At 35.2% G+C, this 23,464-nt stretch overlaps 1 protein-coding gene across 4 annotated transcripts in view; it reads left to right on the forward strand.

Annotated features, from left to right (window-relative positions):
- CNKSR2 (connector enhancer of kinase suppressor of Ras 2) overlaps nucleotides 1–23,464 on the forward strand; it is a 258,302-nt gene that overhangs the window by 101,336 nt on the left and 133,502 nt on the right. For all 4 annotated transcript variants that reach the window (XM_065900458.1, XM_065900459.1, XM_065900460.1 and 1 more), the window contains exons 6-8: nucleotides 12,919–13,038; nucleotides 19,189–19,248; nucleotides 22,918–22,986. In XM_065900458.1, coding sequence (XP_065756530.1) covers nucleotides 12,919–13,038; nucleotides 19,189–19,248; nucleotides 22,918–22,986 — 249 coding nt within the window. The remainder of the gene's footprint in view (nucleotides 1–12,918; nucleotides 13,039–19,188; nucleotides 19,249–22,917; nucleotides 22,987–23,464) is intronic.

The following is a 23,464-nucleotide window of genomic DNA, read 5'->3' on the forward strand; positions in this document are numbered from 1 at the left end:
GGAAGGATAAATTAGGAGTTTGGGATTAACATATACACACTACTGTATATAAAATAGATAACCAACAAGGACCTCCTGTATAGCACAGGGAACTATACTCAATATTTTGTAATAACCTATAAGGGAAAAGAATCTGAAAAAAAATAGATATAAATGTGTGTATAGCTGAATCACTCTGCTGTACACCTGAAACTAACACATCATTGTAAATCAACTATACTTCAATTTAGAAAAAGAAAAATTTCAAGATATTTTCTGTAACATTTTACAATTTCTATGGCAAGAAGCAACTTTACATTCATTCAACCAGTGGCAAGAGAGAGATGTGAGGTTTTGACTTCAAAGAAACAAATTTTAGAGTGTATTCACATATTTACTCTGAAACCCTAACTGCCAGAAGACAATGGAACAAAATCCATAAGCCTTTGAAGCAATACTGTTTATATCTAACTAAATTATCATTCATAAGTGAAAGCAATAAAAAGATATTTTTAGATCAGCAAGATCAGTAAAGGACCGTTTTAAAAAGTATACTTGAATATGTTTACTAAATAAATGAAACAAAAGTTGAATTCCAGGATAGGAAGGTTGTGGTAGCAAAGGCCTGAAGGTGAACAACGAAACCAGATGAGATGGTGTCTTAGTTCGTTCCCGCTACTTTAACAAAAATACAGTAGACTGGGTGGCTTAAACAACAAACATTTTTCACTCTTCTGGAGTCTAGGCTGTCCAAGATCAGGGCACCAGTAGATTTGGTGTCTAGTGAGGGCCTGTTCCCTGATTCATAGAGGGTCTTCACATGGTGGAAGAGGCAAGGGGAGCTCTGTGGGGTTTCTTTTATAACGACTCTAATCCCATTCAAGAAGGCTTCAAACTCATGACCCAGTTACCTCTCAAAGGCTCCACTTGCAGATACCATCACACTGGGGATTAGGTTTCAGCATATGAATTTGGGGGGGATACAAACTTTGAGTCTATAACAGATGGAGAGAAATAAAAAAGTATATGAGTTCTAACTACTATTTTTTAAATGAGGGTTTTTAATGATAAATCAAAAATATAATGCAAATATCATTGAATTTATATATTTTTTAAAGAGACAAGCTCTGTATTTCTAAATTAAACCACGAAGACTACCATTACTTTCCAGTGGCAGTTATCCTCAGAAAACAAGGATTTCCTGTAAAACTAATGAAATACAAATTTTCACCTATCGATTCCAAATGCTGGTGAGAATCTGATGAAATTAGAATGGACACACCGTATTGCTAGGCATGTACGTTCATAAAACCTTTTTAAGTTTTAGTCAATTTCAAGGCTCAAAAACATTAATACTGTACTAACATTTATGTAGTGTTTAACATATGCCTTAGGTACTATTTTAAATGCTCGGTATAAGCTAACTCATTTGGTCCTCATAACAACCTTATGAGGTAGGTATTATTACTATCATCTCCATTTTACAGATGAGGAAACGGAAGCATAAAGAGGTTAGATGACTTTTGCCAAGTGACACAGTTGGTCTGGCCCCAGAGTCCATATTCCTATACTATCTTGGGAATCTAGTCTAAAAATAAATTCTAAAACATAATAGCGTTTTCTGTAGAAAGAGTTTATAGCAGAATTATATGTAACAATGAAAAATAGGCAATAATAGGTTAATGCTTCAGTAAACTATGGTGCATTCACAGGATTAAATATTCTATTTAATACTATTTGAAGTTGTATTTGTGAATATATGATTTATGAATAAATTATCCATAAATAAATTTATGACTATACCAAAAATATTTTGTGACAGTATTAATGGAAACATTCTAAATGATAATGTTAAGTAAAAACCAGATTCAAAGCATTATAAACACAGAATAAATCACCATTGAAAATTGAAAAAGAAAATATTCTATATTAATATTTACTGTGTTTATTTGGTAAGATGATAGCTGATGTTTTTTGTTTGTTCATTTCAAATGTCCTCCCAAGTTTCTTCAGTTAGTTTATGTTACTTTTCTAATTTTTCATTATAAAAGTAAATATTATGTTTATAATCCTGATGGCCTTGAATAGATAGTTTTATTCTCTACATAGTGAAATAGTCAAAAGACACTTGGACAATCCATAGGTTACATTTCCTGTTCAGCTTTTTTATCTTTAAAATTGGAGAGAGTTGTTTATGAGAAAGTAGTAGACTTTGAGGACCAAAAAGCTGGGTAGAAAAGAGGGTTGGTTGGTTTCAGTGGTAGACAGAGATGTCCATCAATATGAAATGTGAGAATGAATAAAAGGAGACTGGGCAGCTTGGGTTTCCTTGGAATTTGCCATTAAATATAATGGAACAGATGGCAGAGTGTGACCGTAAAGGACAAAAGGAAATGCAGATATCAATGTACTATATATCTGAGTGCTTGTCACCTGATGATAAAGAGGGATATATTTCACCTCTCTTGATTTGATATTTCCCTCTCGGTTAGGCTTTGTCACTGATTTCGCGTTCCCTGGCATGCTGGAGCCCATCTGTTTCTGCTCTGCACAGATCCTTGTTTTATACAGGAAATCAGATGCAGGGAATCTGGAGTTCTCTTCAGTTCTGTACCCTACTTTCCCCTTACTCCCACCTTTCACTACAATCTTTGAATCTGGAGAGAGAAGCATTCCCGAGAAGCCGTTTCAGACCTTGTGCTTTAGCAGACTTACTCTGCTTGTCACAGCTCTGCTGCTCTCGCTGGTGAACCGCGAACACTTGTCAGCTTTGATAAGCTCATGGAAATCCCAGGCCAGGCATTGATCATTAAAGTCACATTGTTTAAATCAGATTGTACTGAACTCAAATACACCTTTTACATTAACCAACAGTGTGATCTTGTATATGGCACTTGCTTTGTGCTAGCATTTTACCCTCATCGTTTTTATAAAGATAATGAGAGGAATAAATAAAGTAAATGCCTATTTTATTATTTTAGTGTTAACACTATCTTTTTGTTGTGTAGTACTTTACAGTTTACAGGGTATTTTCATGAATGATCTCTCTTCTCTCTTTTCTCTCCAAGCTATTTTTTTTCATTACTTATTTAGGTTTGATCATGAATTAGGCTTATTTTGGCTTGTTAACTATTTGTTTCATTTCATGAAAATTTAGTGTGTACTTTTTTCCTTCCTTTAAGTGTACGCGTTCTTTACTCCTAAGCTCCATTTGGGTTGAGATTATTGTTCCTTCTCTGCTATCTGGACTAGAAATGGCTAAAACCGCATAGAACCAACAGTTAGGTTAAGAGAAGAGCCTGGAGGAGAAAATTAAAAGGTCATTTTAGACTTTGCCCCACCATCTATATCATATCATTTATGTAAGCATAATTTCCCTCTTCTGATCTTCCAAAACCTTGCGGATGTAAGTACTAGGGCAGCAGCATGCCCCATAATAAAAGTCATCATATTAATATTTTATCTTTAGAGATTTCTTGAAAACAGTGGCGGTCTAATTGCTTTGTAAAAATTATCTTATTTTGGTCCCTGAAGCTGTGAAATGGCAGCTTTGCCAATTATAGACTCTTCTCTTAAAGCTGTGATCTTGGGCCATTGCAAACTGAATGTTTTTGTATGGTTGACATTTTGGTTGTAACTGTAGCATTTGAACATACAAATTATGGTCAGTCTCATTAAAACATGAATTGTAATACTGAGTTTTGTAGATATAAAGCATTAGGATGCTTCTTTGTTTGAAAGTTAATGTGACCCTTCTGTTTTGGCCCCCTTCACTGTCTTTGTGGTCAATGTAAAGAAGCACGCTAACTCTATTACCGAAATAGGCATTGATTTCTTGAGTGTCGTATTAGATTATCTTCAGGTTTTGGCAGTTTGGTGCTTTATTGCTTTATAAATTTTTTAACTGTAAATTAAGTTCTCCACAACTGATGTCTTGTGCAGGAATGAAGACATCCAGATAGAATATGATGGAGTTAGAAGTTGTTTGTCTTTTATGGGACAAAAAAAAATGTGTGTATACTAATGGGAATGTAACCACACATAAAAAAATCAAAATAATCTGTTTTCACTGTCTTTTTAGTGTGTCTTTATGATTTGGATAGACAGTATGTAAGTTGGTATATTATGGATGTTTTTGCTAATATCACATTTGCTGAAAACATTATGCATTGTAAAATGCTTTCATATTCAGATTGACTCAGAGTGTACAATCCACACTCTCAAAGAGTGTTCATTTTAGTTGTTGAGTCAAGTGAGGCTGAGTAATGTAATAGAAAGAGCAGCAATTTGAGAGTTAAAAAGATTTTGTGTCCTGACCCCATTCTGGCACTTACTAGCTGTGAACAAACTAAATTAGCCTTTCTGATTACGCTGGGGGATTGGAGTGTCTGTGATTTCAAAGGTCTAAATGCCATAAATCTTTGGTGACTAACTCACAAGATCAGTAGAAAACAGTATGACCACATAAAAGAGAGAAATTTGGGGCTTCCCTGTTGGCACAGTGGTTGGGAGTCCGCCTGCCAATGCAGGGGACACGGGTTCGTGCCCCGGTCTGGGAGGATCCCACATGCCGTGGAGCAGCTGGGCCCGTGAGCCATGGCCGCTGAGCCTGCGCGTCCAGAGCCTGTGCTCCGCAACGGGAGAGGCCACAACAGTGAGAGGCCCGCGTACCAGAAAAAAAAAGAGAGAGAGAGAGAGAGAAATTGAAGGACTATCTTAATCTAAGACTATTCTTTATGTGATCAAAGACACTATGGATTTTTAAAAACTATAGTTATTGTCACTATAAATGTAAAGATTTCTTCAAAAAGATAATTGAATCTGTCTGGAGATGGATATCACACGGTAACTTAAACAAGGGAAGTTTAATCTAAATAATTACTAAACTGTGATAGAAGAGTACCGATATAGATGTAAAGAGACTCTAAAGCATGCCCTAGGACTGGGGGAGAGTACCCAAGGAAGGACAGCTTGAGGTGGACGCCTTCCCCCACACTGAGGGTCAGAAATCATTAGAACAGTCAGGTTGCAGCTTCATTGAGTTGCCTAAACCAGAGCTGGTCCAGACAAGCAGGAAACAACCTTCCAGGATACAGGCAAGTGATGCTGATAGGAGAGCTCACAGAGAGAGTGGGGTGCTGACGTGGGTATGAGGCTGAGAGGGCCACAGGATGGTGGTCACTGAGCCCAGACTGAGGCTGTGAGGTCACTGAGGGACTGCATAGTCTGGGCATCATGGATGTCCCCACACACGTGTGTCACTGATGGACCTTGTAGCAGAAGCAAGAAAAAGCAAAACACTGCCCAAAGGGAAGAGAAGCCTCCTTCTCCCTGCAGTATCCCTCCAGCACCCTCTACTGGCACAAACTTAACATTGTCCTTACTGTGAAGTAGATATATTTGAAGAGACCTGCCTGTCATCATAGAGCAAACACTGAAGGGTGAATTCGGAGCTGAGAACCAGTAAACTAATAACTGGTACAATGCAATTAGCTCTTTTCTCCATAAAATCATATATGGAAACTTTGAATTTCTCTACTTTATGTAAAGAGATTGCTCCCAGGTCTCTGCTGTTTGTTCCCTATTTGCCCATAAGCTGTATATATAGTGCCTGGATTTTCCAGAAGCTCATCCAATCATAATGAACAGCTTCACCTTTGCTGTTTGAGTCTAAAGTAAAATTAAATCATCTTCCTAATAACCTACATCTTATTCGAGCCACTAATATGTCCAGACCCTTGTTAATCTTGAGCCTGGAAAGTAGTGTGCCCACAAATGAGTACTCCTCTCATCCGTCTGGGGACTCCCTGCAGGCCTGCCTGGCTCTGCTTCCTGCCCCTGAGAGAGCAGGCAAATAGGGTGGAGATTTTCCCAGATCCAGTTCTGGTTTCCAGCTGACTGTTTCCCTATCAGAAATCAAAGGAGCAATGGAGGCTCTTGTCCCACCTTTAATTCAGACCAGGATGTCTCAGGAAAGTAGTTGGAAGTTGGAAGTGTCATGCGTCCACTTCTTGCTCATCAATATAGGTGCACATTTGGGACTGATGTTCTCTCACTGTTTCGTACTGACTTCATCATTCTTAGATGATTATTATTTTAAAGTGTTATTGCTTCTTTTCCGTGATCAGGAACACAAGGACAGCATGGTTAATGTCAGTGATGTTAAGGACAAAGCCAAATACATCACCAGAAACACTGTCCCAGGTTGAGAAATCCTTGAGCATAGATAGCAGTGGCATTTGAATCATGGAGCAGATACCCAGTGATTGTTGAATGAATGCATGGCTTAATGAAGCAGTGGTGGTGGTGATTTCTTTCCGTTTTGCTAATTGTTTTGTTGTGTTTTTTCCCCACCATCAGCGTTTGAAAGCTAAAGGGATTGCAGAGTTTTCCAGACCTTGTTGGAACAAAGTTCACATGACCTTTATTATTTATTTACAAATATAGTTGCTTTCTGAAGCTATTTGAAACGCTTTAACCTTTGCTGTGTACAAATATAATTTTTACGTGAGTTTAAAGTTGAAATTTTATTCTGTTGTATTAGTTTTTTAAGTTTAAAAAACTTTCTATTCAATTCTCTTTACTCATATGAGCAAGAAATTCTTCCTGTGTTGGGGAATATATATGTAGATTAATACTTTTTAATATCAATTTAAATTCTCTTTATCAATTTTACCCTTTCAAATTTACCTGTGATTGTTCACTCCTGTGTCTTTTTTTAAATTTTTATTTTATGTTGCACTATAGTTGATTTACAATGTTGTGTTAGTTTCAGATGTACAGCAAAGTGATTCAGTTATACATTTATCTATTCTTTTTCCCATTTAGGTCATAATAGAACATTGAGTGGAGCTCCCTGTGCTATACAGTAGGTTTAGGGTACCATTATAATTAGAAATGCAAAATTGCTAGCTCAACAGAGATCTGGCAAGTACTACAAATACTGTATTTCTGAATGAGGCTTATATAATTTAAAGTTCTCACTATTTAATATGGAATAAATTTGCACTATTTTATAAAAACAAAGCCTCTCTTGTTCACCAAAGATGGTGCAAATACCCTGCTCAGTTGGCACAGAGTTGTGTGATTTATAATACTGAATTATACTAATATATAAACCAAACAATAAAATATGCTCTGTCCTCTGGACTATTTTAATTGAACTATTATTTATATCAATAACTATTTTAATATGTACACACTCTTTATCAAAATGAAACTTTTGTTATTGTTTTCCAGGTTACTGATAAGAAACCTGGATTATTTAAGCTATACTTAGATTGTAGCTTTCACATCATTCTTGCCATCTTAAAATGCATATTCATCTGTTTATTGTTTCCTCAGTTCATCTTGGTTTTATACTCTTGTCCCTTTTATGTATGTGTATATCTGAAAGTAGAAATTTCCTTTTGTAAAACCTTTTGTTAAGCTTATGAACCTGAGGTTCTTTCCTTCGTCAAATGAATGTCTGATTTTTAAATCTAAAGATATTTCCATTCATTTCCTCCAGTATACTCAGAAGAATAACCAGTATTCCACTTATTTAGAAAAACATAAATAAAAATACTTTAAGTAGCTCAATCATGTCTGGCTGAGTGTCCTCGGAGGCTAACTTAAGACTTCTTACCTACTCCTTAGCTTTTCACTATTGTCTGTACTTAGAATGCTTTCTACATTTCCTTTTTAAAATACAAAAGCTAAAACTTCACATATTAATCTAAAAAGTGTATAATAAATTCAGTGACAATGAAAGAATGCTGTTCAGAGATAATGAAATAATGCTATCTGCTAATTGGTTAGTATATTAACGTAAGGTTGCTGTTTTTCGTATCTTCACAGTGACTAAAATGTTGCTTTCACGACTTTTTAAAAACCGCTGTTTATTTTATACTAACCGTGCTATATTCAGATCTTTTTTCCCCTTGAGACCTTTTAGATTTGGGTGAACCAGCCATACACTATATGCAAACCTATATAAAATATAGTACGTATACAGAACAGAGTATGAAAACGTCCCATTTCTTCCTGAGAATATGCTCTGTAATTATGTTAATTCATATTTGAAATTAATATAAACAACTGGAGAGGAAAAAAAGACAATACCATTAAATCCAGCCCATGACACTCTTTTGTTTTAAAAGTTTCTTAAGTCATAGCTAGCCCTCTGTTAACTGCTATTCAGTCACAAATCCTTTGTCACCATTTTGGGTAGTATAAACAGAATCCAGAGGATCAGTTATAATACTCATTGCCATTTTATGTTCCCTTTAACTTTACTAAAGACATATTATTTACTAGGCTTTAATTTAAAAATTTCCTTCTGCTTTTAGAACTAAAGATAAATAGAATTTAAAACCCTTTGGTATTTATATTGCAAAAATAGCAGAAGAATACCCTTTATCCAAGTGGTTACCAGTTATCTTCTCGCTAGAAAAGAGTTGTCCTTTTGCTGCTAAAATTTCAAGTTTTCTCAGAGAGCTGTGCCTTTCATAGTCTCAGATCTACTAGTCCTTATCTAAACTGTATTCTAAATTGCAAGAACACTTGCAGACTCACCTTATATTTTATTATACTGTGTAGTTTAAACATGTTATACAACATCCATTTAATACTGACATAGCTTTTAAACAATACAAAAATGAAATTGATCAGAAACAAATGGAGATTCAAGGATCGAAGTAAGAGATGGTAAGCATAATGATTAAGGATTCAAGTTGGTTTTTTGGGGGTTTTTTTGGCCAAGGCAATGACCTTTGTCTATTTATTTAGCCTTGCTTTCTCATCTGCAAAACTGGCTATAATACTACCTACTTCAGGAAGTTGTTAAAAGGATACATGAAATAATGAAGTATTTAGCGTTGTGCGGGACACATGGTAGGTGCTCTATAATGTTGATGTTAACTTTTAATAATAAAGAATATATTTTTCTTGGTATATTATAGTTAATTTCTTTTTCTGGACTACTAGGTAGCAATAGATAATACTGTGTTTTAAAACAACATAATATCACAAATTCACTGAAGGAAAAAATTCACTTTTTACAAGGATATGGAAGGCATTGTGCTAAATGAAATAAGTTGGACAGAGAAAGACAAATACTCTACGATGTCACTTATATGTGGAATCTAAAAAATACAACAAACTAGTGTCAGCTGAAAAAAATACACAATCTAAAAGCTGAGAGTTATGTTCTATTTGGCGGAGTTTCTGAGGACTCAAGCCCTAGAGGCAGCCTCTCAGATATCTCTGAGGGACTGCTCCGAAGAGATAAGGGAGGGGCCAGGATATGCATGGGTTTTTGCAACAAAGACCAGGTAGTGGGAACATAAAAATATGTTAGTTAAGAAAACCAGACATCTCAAGTTAATGAATTTAGTACTTTTCTATGTACGGGAAGATATAAGAGCCTCGGCTCATTGAAATCATTCTTTTGATATGCACCTTAGCTATCTAAGGCCAGTATCCTGTTCTTTCCCATCCCAAGTCACCTCAGGGTTCACCTTTGAGGATGGCTGCAGTGGCTGAGGGCTTGGTAGTGGGCAGCCCATTTGTCTCCATTCTGACTTCCCTCGGGGCTCACTGTTGGGGGGCAGCAGTAGTGGCTGTTGGCTTGGTGGCCTCAGCATCCTTTTTTTGCTGATATGGCAGGCAACATTTTTCATTCACACCAGTGAATATAACAAAAAAGAAGCCAACTCACAGATATATAGAACAAAGTAGTGGTTACCAGTGGAAGAGGGAGGGGCAGTATAGGGGTAGGGGAGTGGGAGGTACAAACTATTGGGTGTAAGATAGGCTTAAGGATGTATTGTACAGCAAGGGGACTATAGCCAATGTTCTGTAATAACTGTAAGTGGAAAGTAACCCTTAAAAATTGTATAAAAAAAGAAAAAAGAAGTTCTAAACCCTACTTCAAGTTCAATAAATAAGTAAATAAATAAATAAAAATAAATAACTTCCTTGGAACTTTGCTGTAGTACCCTTAATGTGGTTTCCTGCAGTGGCTTGATGTATGATACAGTAATGAGTATAGAATTAGCATTTAAAGCCAGGCCATTTTATACCCCTTCTAATTGGCTTATTTAGCCAAGTGCCAAATTGCTACAGTATAAAGATTCTGGTACATTATCTCTAAAACGGGCAGCAAGGTTCTAATGGAGTTTCTTTTCTAAGTCTTTCTATTATTTTTTCCAAAATCTTTAATCTATTAAATCCTGATAGCTTTGCTGGTAAAGTCAGTGTTTTGCTCATCTTTCGTATTCCTGGCAGACTTAGCACATAGCAGACATTTGGCAAACAAAATTACTCAAGAAGAGAAATCTGGAAAAATGATTTGCGACTTAATACAGTAGATTTAATTGGGGCTTTTTTTGTAAAAACACCTACAATGTAGTATTTCTGCCTTTCTTCCTTCTACTCCACTTTTAAGTGCTTCCAGTGCTTGAATAGGAGAGCTACTATTGCTCATTACCAGCGTGTTATATGAGGCCCTGAGTGTTGTAATGCACACATGTTGAGCCATTTTTGTATATCCATTACCTTCCTATTTATTTATACGTTGGACTCTTGAAATAAGCCCCAGTTTGTAGAAACCACAAAGCGTTCTTTTTAGCATACTGATTTACTGATTTTCAGATTATCATGCAATTTAAGTATCCTATATAGAAACCCTTCACATTAGCATTGTTTTCCACCCCCTTGAGATAAAGAGAAAATAAGAATGAAAAGGAAACCACATATGGAAGGAAAAGAATAGTTAAAAGATTTAAATCTGCCCCAAATTGTTTTTCTTCTTGCCAAACAGTAGCAATTTGAACTGTAGCCAGATTTTGTAAAGTGCTGCCATTCTGTCTTTTCCCCCGTGGCTGCTGATGAGTATTTTCAAGAGAAATAAAAATAAAACCACACACACACACAGAGACTGGGGTCCCAGGATGGGCTATATAATATGGGAGTGCAAAATGAAAATATGGAGCCCCTTGTTCAAAAACAATTAAGAATTCCAAAATGGCACCAGCAAAGCATAATGCTAAATGCAGGCCCTTGTGCACAGGTCACATGCCCATGAGGCTGGCTGGCCCTGTAAGGTTCCCTATCTCTGAGAGGTGGTCTTCCTGTTGGCACTTTGTTTAGCAGCTCTTCAGGGTAATTACCTTCATTGTATCTCTTGAGAGCACTGAAACTTGAATATCAGAGAGAGTAAAGAGATGTGAACTCTCCATCATGACCGTGCAGTGTGATTACTGGTCATTGTAAGATGGTCAGCAAGGCCATGGCATTAAGAATATGACATAATTCATCCCATGAGTAAGAGCTGAGCCCTTTGAGCTTATGGAAAGCAACAGGGGAGAATAAGCATTTATTTGGTGTCTTCTTTGGATAGGAACCATATCAGACTTTTTTTTTTATACATTATCCTGATTAGTCATGTAAACCATGTAAAGTAATCTTTATTACCCCATTTTCTACATGTGTAAACTAAACCTCAAGGATATAAAACAACTTGCTCACAGACACGCAGCAAGTAACTGGCAGTGTGGTGATGGCCTGCATATCTTCATACCAAGCCCATGTGCTCTGCATGCTGTCCACTGTCTGTCCTTAGGAGCTGATAGCCACAATAAAAGTGCAGCCGTGAAAAGCAAAGAGCAGGACTGCAAGAAGGGGGAGAAATTTAGCCTGGCAGTTTCTGTGGGGTGACGAAGCTGAGCCCAGCAAAGACTGAGGCCATGGACCATGTACAGAATGCAGCAAATAAAGAGTCCTGACCAGAAGGAGGGGACTCTCTCCCTTACAGTACAGTAATGCAGTGGTCAAAGAACAAATGTAGCATGTTGGAGATGAATACAAGGTGACACCTTGAGTGCTGCAAAATTGTAGCTCCTCCTACAGTAAAGGCAAGAAAACAAAAACAAAATTAAACAACCTCCAATGTTGGACAACCAGGCTTCAGTAAGTAAATGAGAGTCTGTGAAGCATCCAAGGGCCAGAACATTTTAGAACAGTATATTCCAAGCTTCATTCACTTATGTTCTACTTTCTTCATGATTTTACCATGTCTCAGTCTTAACCATACTATTATGGATGTAACATACATTAAATCTATTATTCTCTATCAGCATGAATAGATTTATACTAACTAAAGCACTAGCTTTCTGTCCTCAATCAAGCGAGTCTACTAATTGTTAAAGCTCATTTGCTCTTCAGTTTATTCAACTCATATTAATTGCCTTAATATGTTCTAGGATCTGTCTACCAGGGGTAGGGGAGGAAGAGAAGTCAGAGATGAGTAGGACATGGTCCCTGCCTTAGAGAGCTTCAGAATGAAGTTATCATACAATTTCAGACTGTTCATAGAACATTGAGAAAGCAGGATTGAGGGAGTGCCAAACTTTGCCTGGAGGTAAGGGGGAGCTTGGAAAGGTAACCTTGAGCAGGAGAGTCTAGACAAATGAGTGGGAGGTGTTCACCGAGCAGATTTGGAAGATTCATCTTCCCTGGATTTTGGCTGGATTGTTTTCTAAACTTTTCTGATCATAAAGTAAAAACCATCAAGGTTTTTGAACTTATTGAATTCACTTCCATCTAACGGTTGGCATCAAGAAGTTTTCAGATTATTAAGATTGTTTAGAAATAATCATTTTATTTTAGGTCTGATGAATCAACTAATAGAAACAAAACATGACCATAACTTTCTTGAATATTTTGATATATAGTTCTTATATCCATAATTTAGAATATAGGTGTGCTTTATGTGTGGGTATTTCTTAACCTGAATACCTTTTTCATACAGACTTCATAGAATAAAATGCAAACTACTTTCTTCTACTGTTTTTTACTTTTCCTTGTAAAAAATGTTATAATAAAAAGTGATTTATATGTTACTTACAACATGTATTTACCATAATGTTTTTTTGCTTTTTGTTTTTTTGCTTTCAGTGTAAAACTCTTTCTGGAGTCTGTGACCACATCATATCCCTGTCATCAGATCCTCTAGTTTCGCAGTCTGCCCACCTTGAAGTGATTCAGCTGGCAAACATCAAACCAAGTGAAGGGCTGGTAAGAGATACCATGTTTATCAAAGCCACCACCCATCAACAGACGGCTAATGGTATGGGCAGAGCAGTCCCCAAACATGAGAATCCATGAATTTTAACAAACTTTGAATGGTTTGGGGTTTTTTTTCCCTAGAGGAATTGAGGTAGTGGGAGTCAGTCATGATAAGAAGTTTTATAAAGGTAAATGAAAATGAAAGAGAATTTAAAATGGTGATTTCTGAATTATCCTGTTTACTTTGCTAAATAAATTAGCTTTAGTTACATTTTCACCCCCTACCAAAGTTCCTTAGGTTTAAAGGAAGTTTAAGTTATGAGTTTTATAATAAGAACCACAGTGTTACCTGCCCATGAAAATGAGTGTTTTGTTTATTTTGCTTTTGTTTGTTCCAGTTTTAATAGGTCTCTCTTCCCTTAGGTTGTGTAAGCTAAACAAACCTGATATTCTTTATAATTCTACTCTTTCTTTTAAGGGTGAGTAAGCAGGTGGATATTGCTAAAACTAGGCTAACATCTATGAGATGTATTTTTTATTATGTCATAATAAAGATAATCATCTTCTATATTTTGTTCACCTGATTAAAAATTGTATTGGTTCTAAATTTAACCCAGGGGAGAGCTTTTCCTTTAATGAGCCTCTAGAAAGAAAGCGTATAATATTAATATTAATGAGGGAGAGACAAAAAACAAGAAACTGGCTGTAGAATATCTTACCTACTACACAACTATTACCTGTTAGTTTGTTGCTACAGCGTTTCTACTTTCTCCCTAGAGGTGAATTTTCCAAGGATACTATTAATGATGTTTTAGAGAGTAGAAATCTTGAAAACTAGTGTTAACAACTTAATTCAGATAATATATTCTTAAAGATCTCTATGCAGGTTTAACTTTTTATGTGGCCTTTCTTCTTCAGCCTTATATGTGTGTGTGTGTGTGCACACACGTGTGTGCGTGCGTGTGCGTGTGTGTGTGTGTGTGTGTGTGTGTGTGTATAACTGTTTCCGAGGGCAAAGCCTTTGTTGGTCACCAGTGAGTTTTTGGTTTGAAGCCCTCTATTCTATAGAGTGACTTTTCTCCTGTTACTTAACAAATTACTTTTGGGTAACTGTAGCTCCTTGTCTTTTTGTGGCTTTTATCTGTATTTTCCTGGAAAGATGGAACTCAGCATCTCAGACATAGCCAAAGTATGTCATCATTGTAACCTATAAGTGTTATATCTATGTTATATCTTTGATTAGTTTAAAATTTTTATTTTAATGTTTATAAACTTATTTGAAGTAATATTTATGATTTAAATTCTTACTATTCTTTTTGGTCACATTTACAACGTCCAGTTTTATTTAAAGCATCTTTCCACCCATAGTATTAAAGATTTTCCTTTCAATATCTACCCTTTCAGTAGTTCTGAAGGAAAGAAATCTCTCTAAGCATGATTTGCAGAGTGGGAAATTATGAACTAATTAGATTAGGAGATAGAAAACCTGGATACAAATCACTTACATAAAATAGAGCTGTGAGTGTGATCTGGGGCAGGTGAGGGAGTAAATTTAACTTCCTTGGCCTTGATATTAACATCTGTAGAATGTTGGGGGTAGGAAGGGATGGACTAGATCCTCTTTAAAGCTCCCTCTAGCTCTGTGAGTTTGCAGTTCTGAGGATGGTATTGTTCTAAGAAAAGAGCCTGTTTTTTCCCCTCTAATGACCACTGAAATAATGGGGGGAAAATAACCATGTGAAGTGAGTCAACACATTGCTCATTAATGGACTAGATGAAAGCTTGATTTTCATTTTCAGTGAAGGTATAGCCCTGGACAGGTCTTTCATTTTTTAAATTTCAAGTACATAGAGCTGGGTCTGCTCTTTGAAAGAGTCATGAACTTAAAATGCTAAGTACCAGATTCAGTTGGTCTGGAAGACAGCTGGTAGAGAAAAGAGAACAAGTGAGTGCCTACCATTTTCCAGGTATCATCCTCACAACTGTATAGAGTAGGTATCCTTACCTACTCACAGGTCCTTACCAGTTTGCCGTGTATGACATAGAGGTAATATACAGTAGAGGCAGGGTTTAAATCCAGGTAAATCTAAATGAGGTACAACTTAACAAAGTTTATTCCATTATCCCACATTTAAACTTGGGATTGTTAAAGGGAGGTATGACACGTTTAGGAGGATGACTTTAAAACTAGAACTACTTAGAGAAATCCATTTTAAAGAACAATCAGCAACACTTCATTGGGGAAATAATTCCAAGGGAGGAAAAGAAAAGGCTAACGTGTTGAATATTAATAAAAAGAGTTAAGTGTAAAACCATTTCTTGTGATTCATGTTAAAGGGGAGATGACTAAATGGAAATTTTATATGAGTTACTCAAGGCATCGTTTTAAAAATCAGCCACCTTTAAGTAAGTTTAGTCAGTCACATTTGAAATAGATTTGAGGATTTTGGTTGCACTTAGCATGTGCTTAGCCACAGGAAGTGTTTAAATGAAGGAAAGAAATAGAAAGATGTGGGAGAATACCAAGCTTTAATGAAGTTTAATCAGCTTAAAACATCTGCAGACAGTCTTCTGGCTCTTTCAAAACAGAACATCTCACATAGGTAAAAGGTAACTGCTTTGTTCTTGCACTGATAAACTGGATAGATTGTTCATCAGCTTTCTACCTAATTAGTCAAATCTCCTAGAATGTCTTAGTTTTGACAGTCCTGAGCATTATAAGGAATGGTGGGAAATGTTCTTAGTAATGGTTAAAATATATCAAACTAGCTTCTAAAATGCTTTTAAACAACAATAATTAGCAGAAGGTTAAAGGAAGGAAAATGAGAGCTATTGGAACATATCAAAACTAGATCAGAGCCAAGAGAGGTTGAATAGAGAGGAAAGGGCTTGGGGAGCATCCTTGGGGGAGCCTCTTTGCCTCAGAGAGTTCTTTTGCTGTTTAGGCACTTGGACTATCTCCAAATATGCCTTCTTCCATTGCCTTGACTGTGAGGTGGCTTTGGCTCCCGTTGGTTAACCGACATTTGGAGACGGTGAAGCAAATGTCATTTTGGCAAGCTGAACAGAAGAGAGGGAGCTGTTGGAGTCAGCTCCAGAATTAATTAATTGGTTTAAAAAAATGCAAGAAGGAAGAATGAAGATTTTGATGAAATGGAAGACCAGATTTATCTCAGTTCCAGAAAAAGAGCCATTTGAATTACATGTCCTCCTGCTGTTTGACCCTTTCTCAGAGGTGACCAAGTGATCAGATGTATTTCTGTGGACTCTTCATTATTCAGAAGATGATTAGTTTGAAACTCATCCAAGCAACTTGTTTCTTCTCTTACTTTCTTTTGGTTCCTGACTTTTGGCCATTTTTCTCATTAGTGCTACCAGAGGGAGATAAAAAAGCTGAAGAAGTCAGTCTTGATTATTAAAAGCAGTTACAACTAATGGTTTATTGAGGTTAGAAATGAAAATACTGCGTAAAACAAAATATCTTCAGTCTTTGTGGCATTTTAAAGATGTGCTTTATTTCTATTTTATTGCTCATAGCTATGAAGTTGCTAGAACTGAACTCTGTATACATAGCTCTATCCTTCTTTACTTAAGCATTTAAAAAATATTTTTTCATCTGAAAAATAATTAGCTTTAGTATAAATTACATAACATTTAATTATATATAAATAATGATGAAATCCTCTTCCTATAACTAATAGATACTTGCTTTATTTTACAGTTGCCATTTTAAAAGTTCCTGGTATGTGCAGTAATTACATAGGAATTTTATTTCATTAGTCATAACTAGATTATCTTCATGAGTTCTTATGATCCCAATGAATATAATGACTTTTCTAAACATTTATCTTAGGAGACTAGACTTTCTCTATGACCCAATCATTTAAGAAATTATATAGAGCTCTTGTCCAACACCTTAATTCATAATCAGTAATGCACAGTGTTGAAAGAAGTGTGGAGAATAATATAATAAGCTTTTGCTTATAATTGTCAGAAGAGATGGGTGATTTAAATAAATTTGTAAAATATCAAACCCAGTTACTCTTTATAACCGCTTTGCACGTAGTATATGTGTGCTAGAGAGGTCTTAGTCTTTTTAGAATAGATGTTAAACAGTGAATGTTTGACTCAATATCTAGTTTCCAAATATTATGTTCTAATAAGAAAAGTGAAGGTGTACAACGCTCTTGTTAATAAATCTGTAAATTAGGAGCCTCATGGTAGAGAGTGTGGTTAGGAGTCAGATTGCCTGGGCTTGAAACCTGGCTTCACCTCCTTTGGCAGACTCCTCAGTTTCCTTATTTCTGAAACAGAGATAATGACAGTTTGTACCACACAGGCTATTGTGAAATAAATGTCAAACACTTAAAACAGTCCTTAGCACAATAGAATTCACAGATAAATTAACATCTTTTAAAATTACATTCATTTTGTTTCACATCAGAGATCCAGGCTCAGCCATTTTTGTAATTGGTACCAACATCTTAGACATATGACATTACTAAAATGACTTTTCAAAATTAAAACCTACTCAATGACTTCTTAATAGTTGCATGCCATGAACTTACTGCTTCTTGTTTTTATTTGTTACTTATTTTCAGTGAAAACACATGTATATTCAGGTATAGAAATATATAATTGACATAAAGTTATAGGAAATTAACATAGTAATTGTCTACTTCATATAATTGTTAAAACATATGCTTTTTCTGAAATGATTGTTGTTAGTTATTAAGTCCCTTATGTTTCAGACTTCAACTTTATTAAAATTAGTACTTTTTAATTTTTGAAGTCAATATTTTGAGATGCAAAGCACTTTTGACGTAAAACTCAGTTAATTTTTACCCGAAGAGAATTTAAAGTAACAGAATCGTCCTTAGACAGGAAAAAAGTCCATTCACAGAATCATCTATTTTTTTTTCTGATTTACTTAAGTGAAAATATTGCAATATTTAAAATGTGAGGGCTTCCCTGGTGGCGCAGTGGTTGAGAGTCTGCCTGCCGATGCAGGAGACACGGGTTCGTGCCTCAGTCCGGGAAGATCCCACATGCCGCGGAGCGGCTGGGCCCGTGAGCCATGGCCGCTGAGCCTGCGCGTCCGGAGCCTGTGCTCCGCAACGGGAGAGGCCACAACAGGAGAGGCCACAACAATGAGAGGCCCACGTACTGCAAAAAAAAAAAAAAAATGTGAATACTTTCTTGTGATATTTTTTCTTTTAAGGTCCTGTCACTATGCATAATTTAAAGCTTTCATTTGCTCTTAAAGCTTGCACAATTTGAAGGTTTCTGGATAATCTTTAAACTTTAATGAAGCTTTCTCTAAAATCGCTTTATTTAAATGGAAATGGACTCTCACCTTCTTTGTTGGGAGGAGGGGTTGCCACACATTACCCCCGAATTATTTTTTTTTAATTTTTGTTTAGAATTAAAAAAATTTTGTGGAGGCCACACTGTGAGGCTTGTAGGATCTTAGTTCCCCGACCAGGGATCAAGCCCAGGCCCTCAGCAGTGAGCACACAGAGCCCTAACCACTGGACCGCCAGGGAATTCCACCTCTTAATGATTGATATAGAGATGATTGGATGTAATTATTAAAACTTCATCAATAAGAAATTAAGGCAGAAAATGTAGGATACCACAAAAGAGGGACAGAAAAAAATTTTTACATAATCAATATTTTATCATCCTTCTGTCTCCAGTAGTTCTGTAGTGGCTCTGGAGAAACCTACTTTTTATTTTGTAATATGAATCAAGTATAATAAGCTAATAACACCGCAATATTTGAATTTCCCATTGTAACTTTTATTTTGCCACAGAACATGTAGTATGGATTTTGAGGGGAGTGAGGTGTGTTCTTCCTTCAGGATATTGAATTACCATGCTGCATTTTGTAAGTTTCATAGGCAATTAATTCACTTTTCAAGAAATCATTTGATTATGCTGAGTACAGGCTTCTTCAGGCAAACTTTAGAAGCCAAAATATTCAGAGAGGAATTTCTTACCAGTTTAAAGACAGCCTTATTGGATCATGGATTCATCCCTGGGGCAATGGCAATTCTAATTTGATAGGGCTTTTTTTTTTTTTTGTAAATGAGGTTATAATATACTTGAAAATATTTCAGTTGCTTCACTTATTTTTCTATGCTGTCTTTTTCTTAGGGTATGTATATTAAATCAACATATGATGGCCTCCATGTAATTACTGGAACTACAGAAAATGTAAGTATTCTAACATTTCATATTTTGGTGTGTGTTTTTCCTTTTATTGTTAAACAACTTATGTAACTCACATAATTGAGGTTGACTTCTGAGGACATGACAGATTAGGGTATAAAATTAAAAAGACATATTTAGTTAGTAAGTGCTTTTTTGGGGAGAATTTCAGTCATTTTAGTTAGTTTAGAATAGCTGTTTACCTGAAGTAAATCGGATGTTTTTTGTTCACAGCCAGAGATTTGTCTTTGTTAAGTATTTTCTGATTCATGACAAGTTATTGTGACATCTAAAAGATCCACTTCCATCTGTCACACAGTTTAGTTTTATTAGGAAACTTAACTCATGTAAGAAAGAAACATCAGATAAGTCAGGCTTTCTGAATACTTGAAGTATAATTGAACTTAATTCAGTGGAGGGGCAGCATGGTATAGATCAGTGTGTTTTCACAGTGAGGTCTGTCCCTGGACCAGCAGCATCAGCTTCCCTTGGGAATGCCCCACCCCAAACCCACTGAATTAGCTCTGGAGACCAGCCTGTTTCTTAATAAGAGATTCTGTTTTAACAGGTGGTTCTGAGACATGCTCCAGTTTGAGAACCACTGCAAGCAGTGGGTCAGAGTCCCTAGGCCTAGGCCCTACACCCAATTTTGCATTTTAATGGCAGTGTAATATTTGGCAAGTCATTTACCCTATCATTGCTTTAATTTCCTCAACTGTAAATTGGAAATAATATATCAAATAATATATCATCTGCACTACATACCTCACTAGGTTGTTGTGAAACTCAAATAAGCTAATAAATATGAAATACTATGCTATAAAGAAAGAGCTACAGAAATGTGAAGTGATTGTGTTGGACATTAACACGATCAGTGTAATAGATTTGAATTGCATAGTAAGTCATTTTTTCTGCATTTGGTTGTCCCAGATTTCCATCCCACTCTCTTAAGCAGGTTCTGAGCTTTGAAATTTTTTCTTTTAGAAATTCTGACAAGTTGCATGTTTATACCATGTTCCTTCAAAGAAGGCTGAGGTGGAATTAGTTAATCTCAAGTTATTATTGTTCTCAACATTTTGCCAGCATTTTCTTTTAAAAAAGACAACATTCTTTTCACCTGATTCACCTATTACTTTAATCATTTACTGATTTTTTTTCCCCCTCCGCTTCACTTAGTTTCTTGTGAATGGTGAAACATAATATACATTGCAGTTGGATTGTTTTACTGGCTTCACATTGATATTAAATAAGGGAGTTATATGGGATCAAGAATATCAGTTATATGCATATTGTCAACTATTTAAAATTTTTAAATGCAGTGAGATGCTGCATAAACTATGCTCTTGTCGCTGATTGATCATTCTCATTGGTGTGTACATTCCCCTGATACTTTGTTTATTCATTTGTTCATTTAACAAACCTCTGCCTCATGTCTGCTGTGTTCCAGGCTTAGGACTAGGTATTGAAACAATTTTTAAGTTAAAGTAGCTTGCTGCCCCTAAGGAGTAAAAGTAGGGGTTTATCTGTGTAAACAGGTAGTGAAATTTGCATAGATAGACAAAGGAAAAAATAGTAAATATTGCCAAGTGAAATCAGGGAAGGAATCACAGAAATGGTCATTTTGAACTAACTGTATCTTGAAGAATTGATAGGAACATATCTCTGTATGTTGTATGGAGTCTGTAAAAAAAACTTGAGCGCTATATGCATTGCTTATATTACTCAGTAATATTTGATAAATGGATGAGTGACCAAAGAAAGATTAATTCTATGAGTAGTTCAGATATAAACCATATATTAAGAGTTATCATTTAATTCTTTTTTTCTTGAAAATATTTTATTATTTTTGGTACCCTCAGTCATTTATCATTAGATCTGTGTTGAGTCTTAGTAAAGCTGCTCACTAAGTGGGTAAGTTGTTTTGCTTTGCTGTGCCCTAGTTTCTTAGTTTTCTCCTATGTAAAATGAGGGGTTTGAATAAAATAGCTCTTTTAACACTGAAAGTCTATAGTTTGTATGAATTACTTCCTTTTTTACTCATCTGTGCAAAAAGTTGTTTCAGTTTCTTTGAATTTTATGTACCAACTATCATTTTCTTTTACATCATGACTTAGAGCCATTAGCTTGATTTTTTTTTTCATACTGTCCTTTTAAAAGATCAATTGTGAGCCAAAAGCACAGGAACTGACTCTATAGTTACAGCTCGGTTTAGGAACTTTTCAGAAATGTTACATGGTACTTGTTTGATTTGGTAGTTGCTGTAAAATAAATACTTGTTTTTTCTTGTTATGACACTATTCTTAGGGTTGGGTTCACATCCTAGATGAACTACCCTCTTAATTGTATGCTTGTGTTATTACTTCAGTAACTGGAATTCCCTGAGATACCACCTAATCTCGGTTTCCAGCCTCTGGCAAATAATTTTATTGGGGATTTTTTAATTTGTTAACTTGATTGTTTTAAGACTTATTTATTTTGGAAATAATTGGAAATTGGAAATGAATAAAAACTAAAGGAACTGGAAGTCACTTTTAAAGAAAATCCTATTCCAGTGTCTCAAAAGTAGCATTTTACTATATAGCAGATTGCATCACCATATCATTCTTCTTTACCTTTCAGTAGATACGAATGAGTAATATTACAGTATTTATAGTTGTGTTTGATAACTTAACACACATATGAATACACGAATATATTTTTTCATAAAAACACATTTTATGTATATTCAAAAGTCCATATGCATATTATCGTTAAAACGTCTAATAATATGCATAATCAATAATCGATAGTCACTAGAGGGAAAATAAAGAATAGAATTTTAAATTCATTATCCATACCTACAATATTATAAAATTTCTGTCTCAAATCTCATTTTAGTTTCCTAAAGACTTCATAAAACTTGTCAACATTAGCTAACCAAAGTTGTTTATTGCTTGTTTTTGTTTTTAATGTCTTTGGGAAGTAAAGGAAAAAAATGATAAAATTGTTACATCCTGTAGAAATGCTGGCATTTTAGTTTATTTAATGTGATTTTATTTGCCTATACGTTACAGTGTATGAAACATAAGAAATAGGGTTCTCTTGTAGTTAGATACTTAGAGAGAGAATGTTATATAATATAACTTTGAACTAGTGGCAATCCATCTTTTAATTTGCTTTTCTCATTTATTCAGGATTGATGGTATTAATGATGAAATAAATTAGCAGTTTCATCATTAGTTGACAAAGCTTTGATGCTGATCATAAGCATGTACTTGAAAATATTTGTTTGCTGACGTTAATGTGAATTATTTGTATTAAATGAAAAAGATCAATGTTTAAAAGATAATGTTTTAACATATATATTTTTGAACCAGTTGCCCAATAGAGCCTGAGAGGGTTGTCTCTTTAAAGTGTGCAGTTATCATTTTCCCTTAATGCTGTCAGAAACATATTAGTCTTTTACAACATAAATACCTATATATTGTTTTACATTCCTGCTTTCTGTCATTAGTTATACATAGAATACAAATAGTATATCAAATATTAGTAACCATTTTTGCTAGTTTATTTTCTTGAAGATTATAATTAACTCTTGATCTAATTTAAAAGGGTGAACTTACTGTAGTGTTTCCATAGAGGAGAAATGACTGATAAAATTTATGCTCTTTATCATTTCCTTTATGTTAAATTTAGTCACCTGCAGATCGGTGCAAGAAGATCCATGCTGGTGATGAAGTGATTCAAGTTAATCATCAGACTGTGGTATGTATAATTACCTTACAAGTCAGTGGGAGGCACTAATATAAAGATTGCCTAAAGCTTTGAAAGAATACCAGTGGAATGAAAGGCCTGTTTGTGTACAAAATAATTGAATAGCCTTTTAAAAAATAACTGACTATTTTTCTTAATTATCCGAAGAAATGTAAGGCATAGTTTTAAACGAACATGAGGAAATATTGGTGGTGGCTGAGTTTAGATGTACATTTCTATATGGACAGGTGCAGGATAATATTACCCTATAAACTGGGGTGATCATTTTGGAATAGAAATTAAAGTGACAGTGCATACAAATTCAACCTTTTCTTGATATAACTTTTAAGTTTCATTTTATAAATTATCAAATTACCTAGTAGATATGTTTTGTAACAGCACGCATTCATTCATCTACTTTAACATTGATTTGTTCATTAAAGTGTCTGGCAGATTGGTTTATTTTAATGTCAGTTTTAAAATTTTAAAT

This window comes from Phocoena phocoena, chromosome X (assembly GCF_963924675.1).
Source record: "Phocoena phocoena chromosome X, mPhoPho1.1, whole genome shotgun sequence".
NCBI classification, from domain to species: domain Eukaryota; kingdom Metazoa; phylum Chordata; class Mammalia; order Artiodactyla; family Phocoenidae; genus Phocoena; species Phocoena phocoena.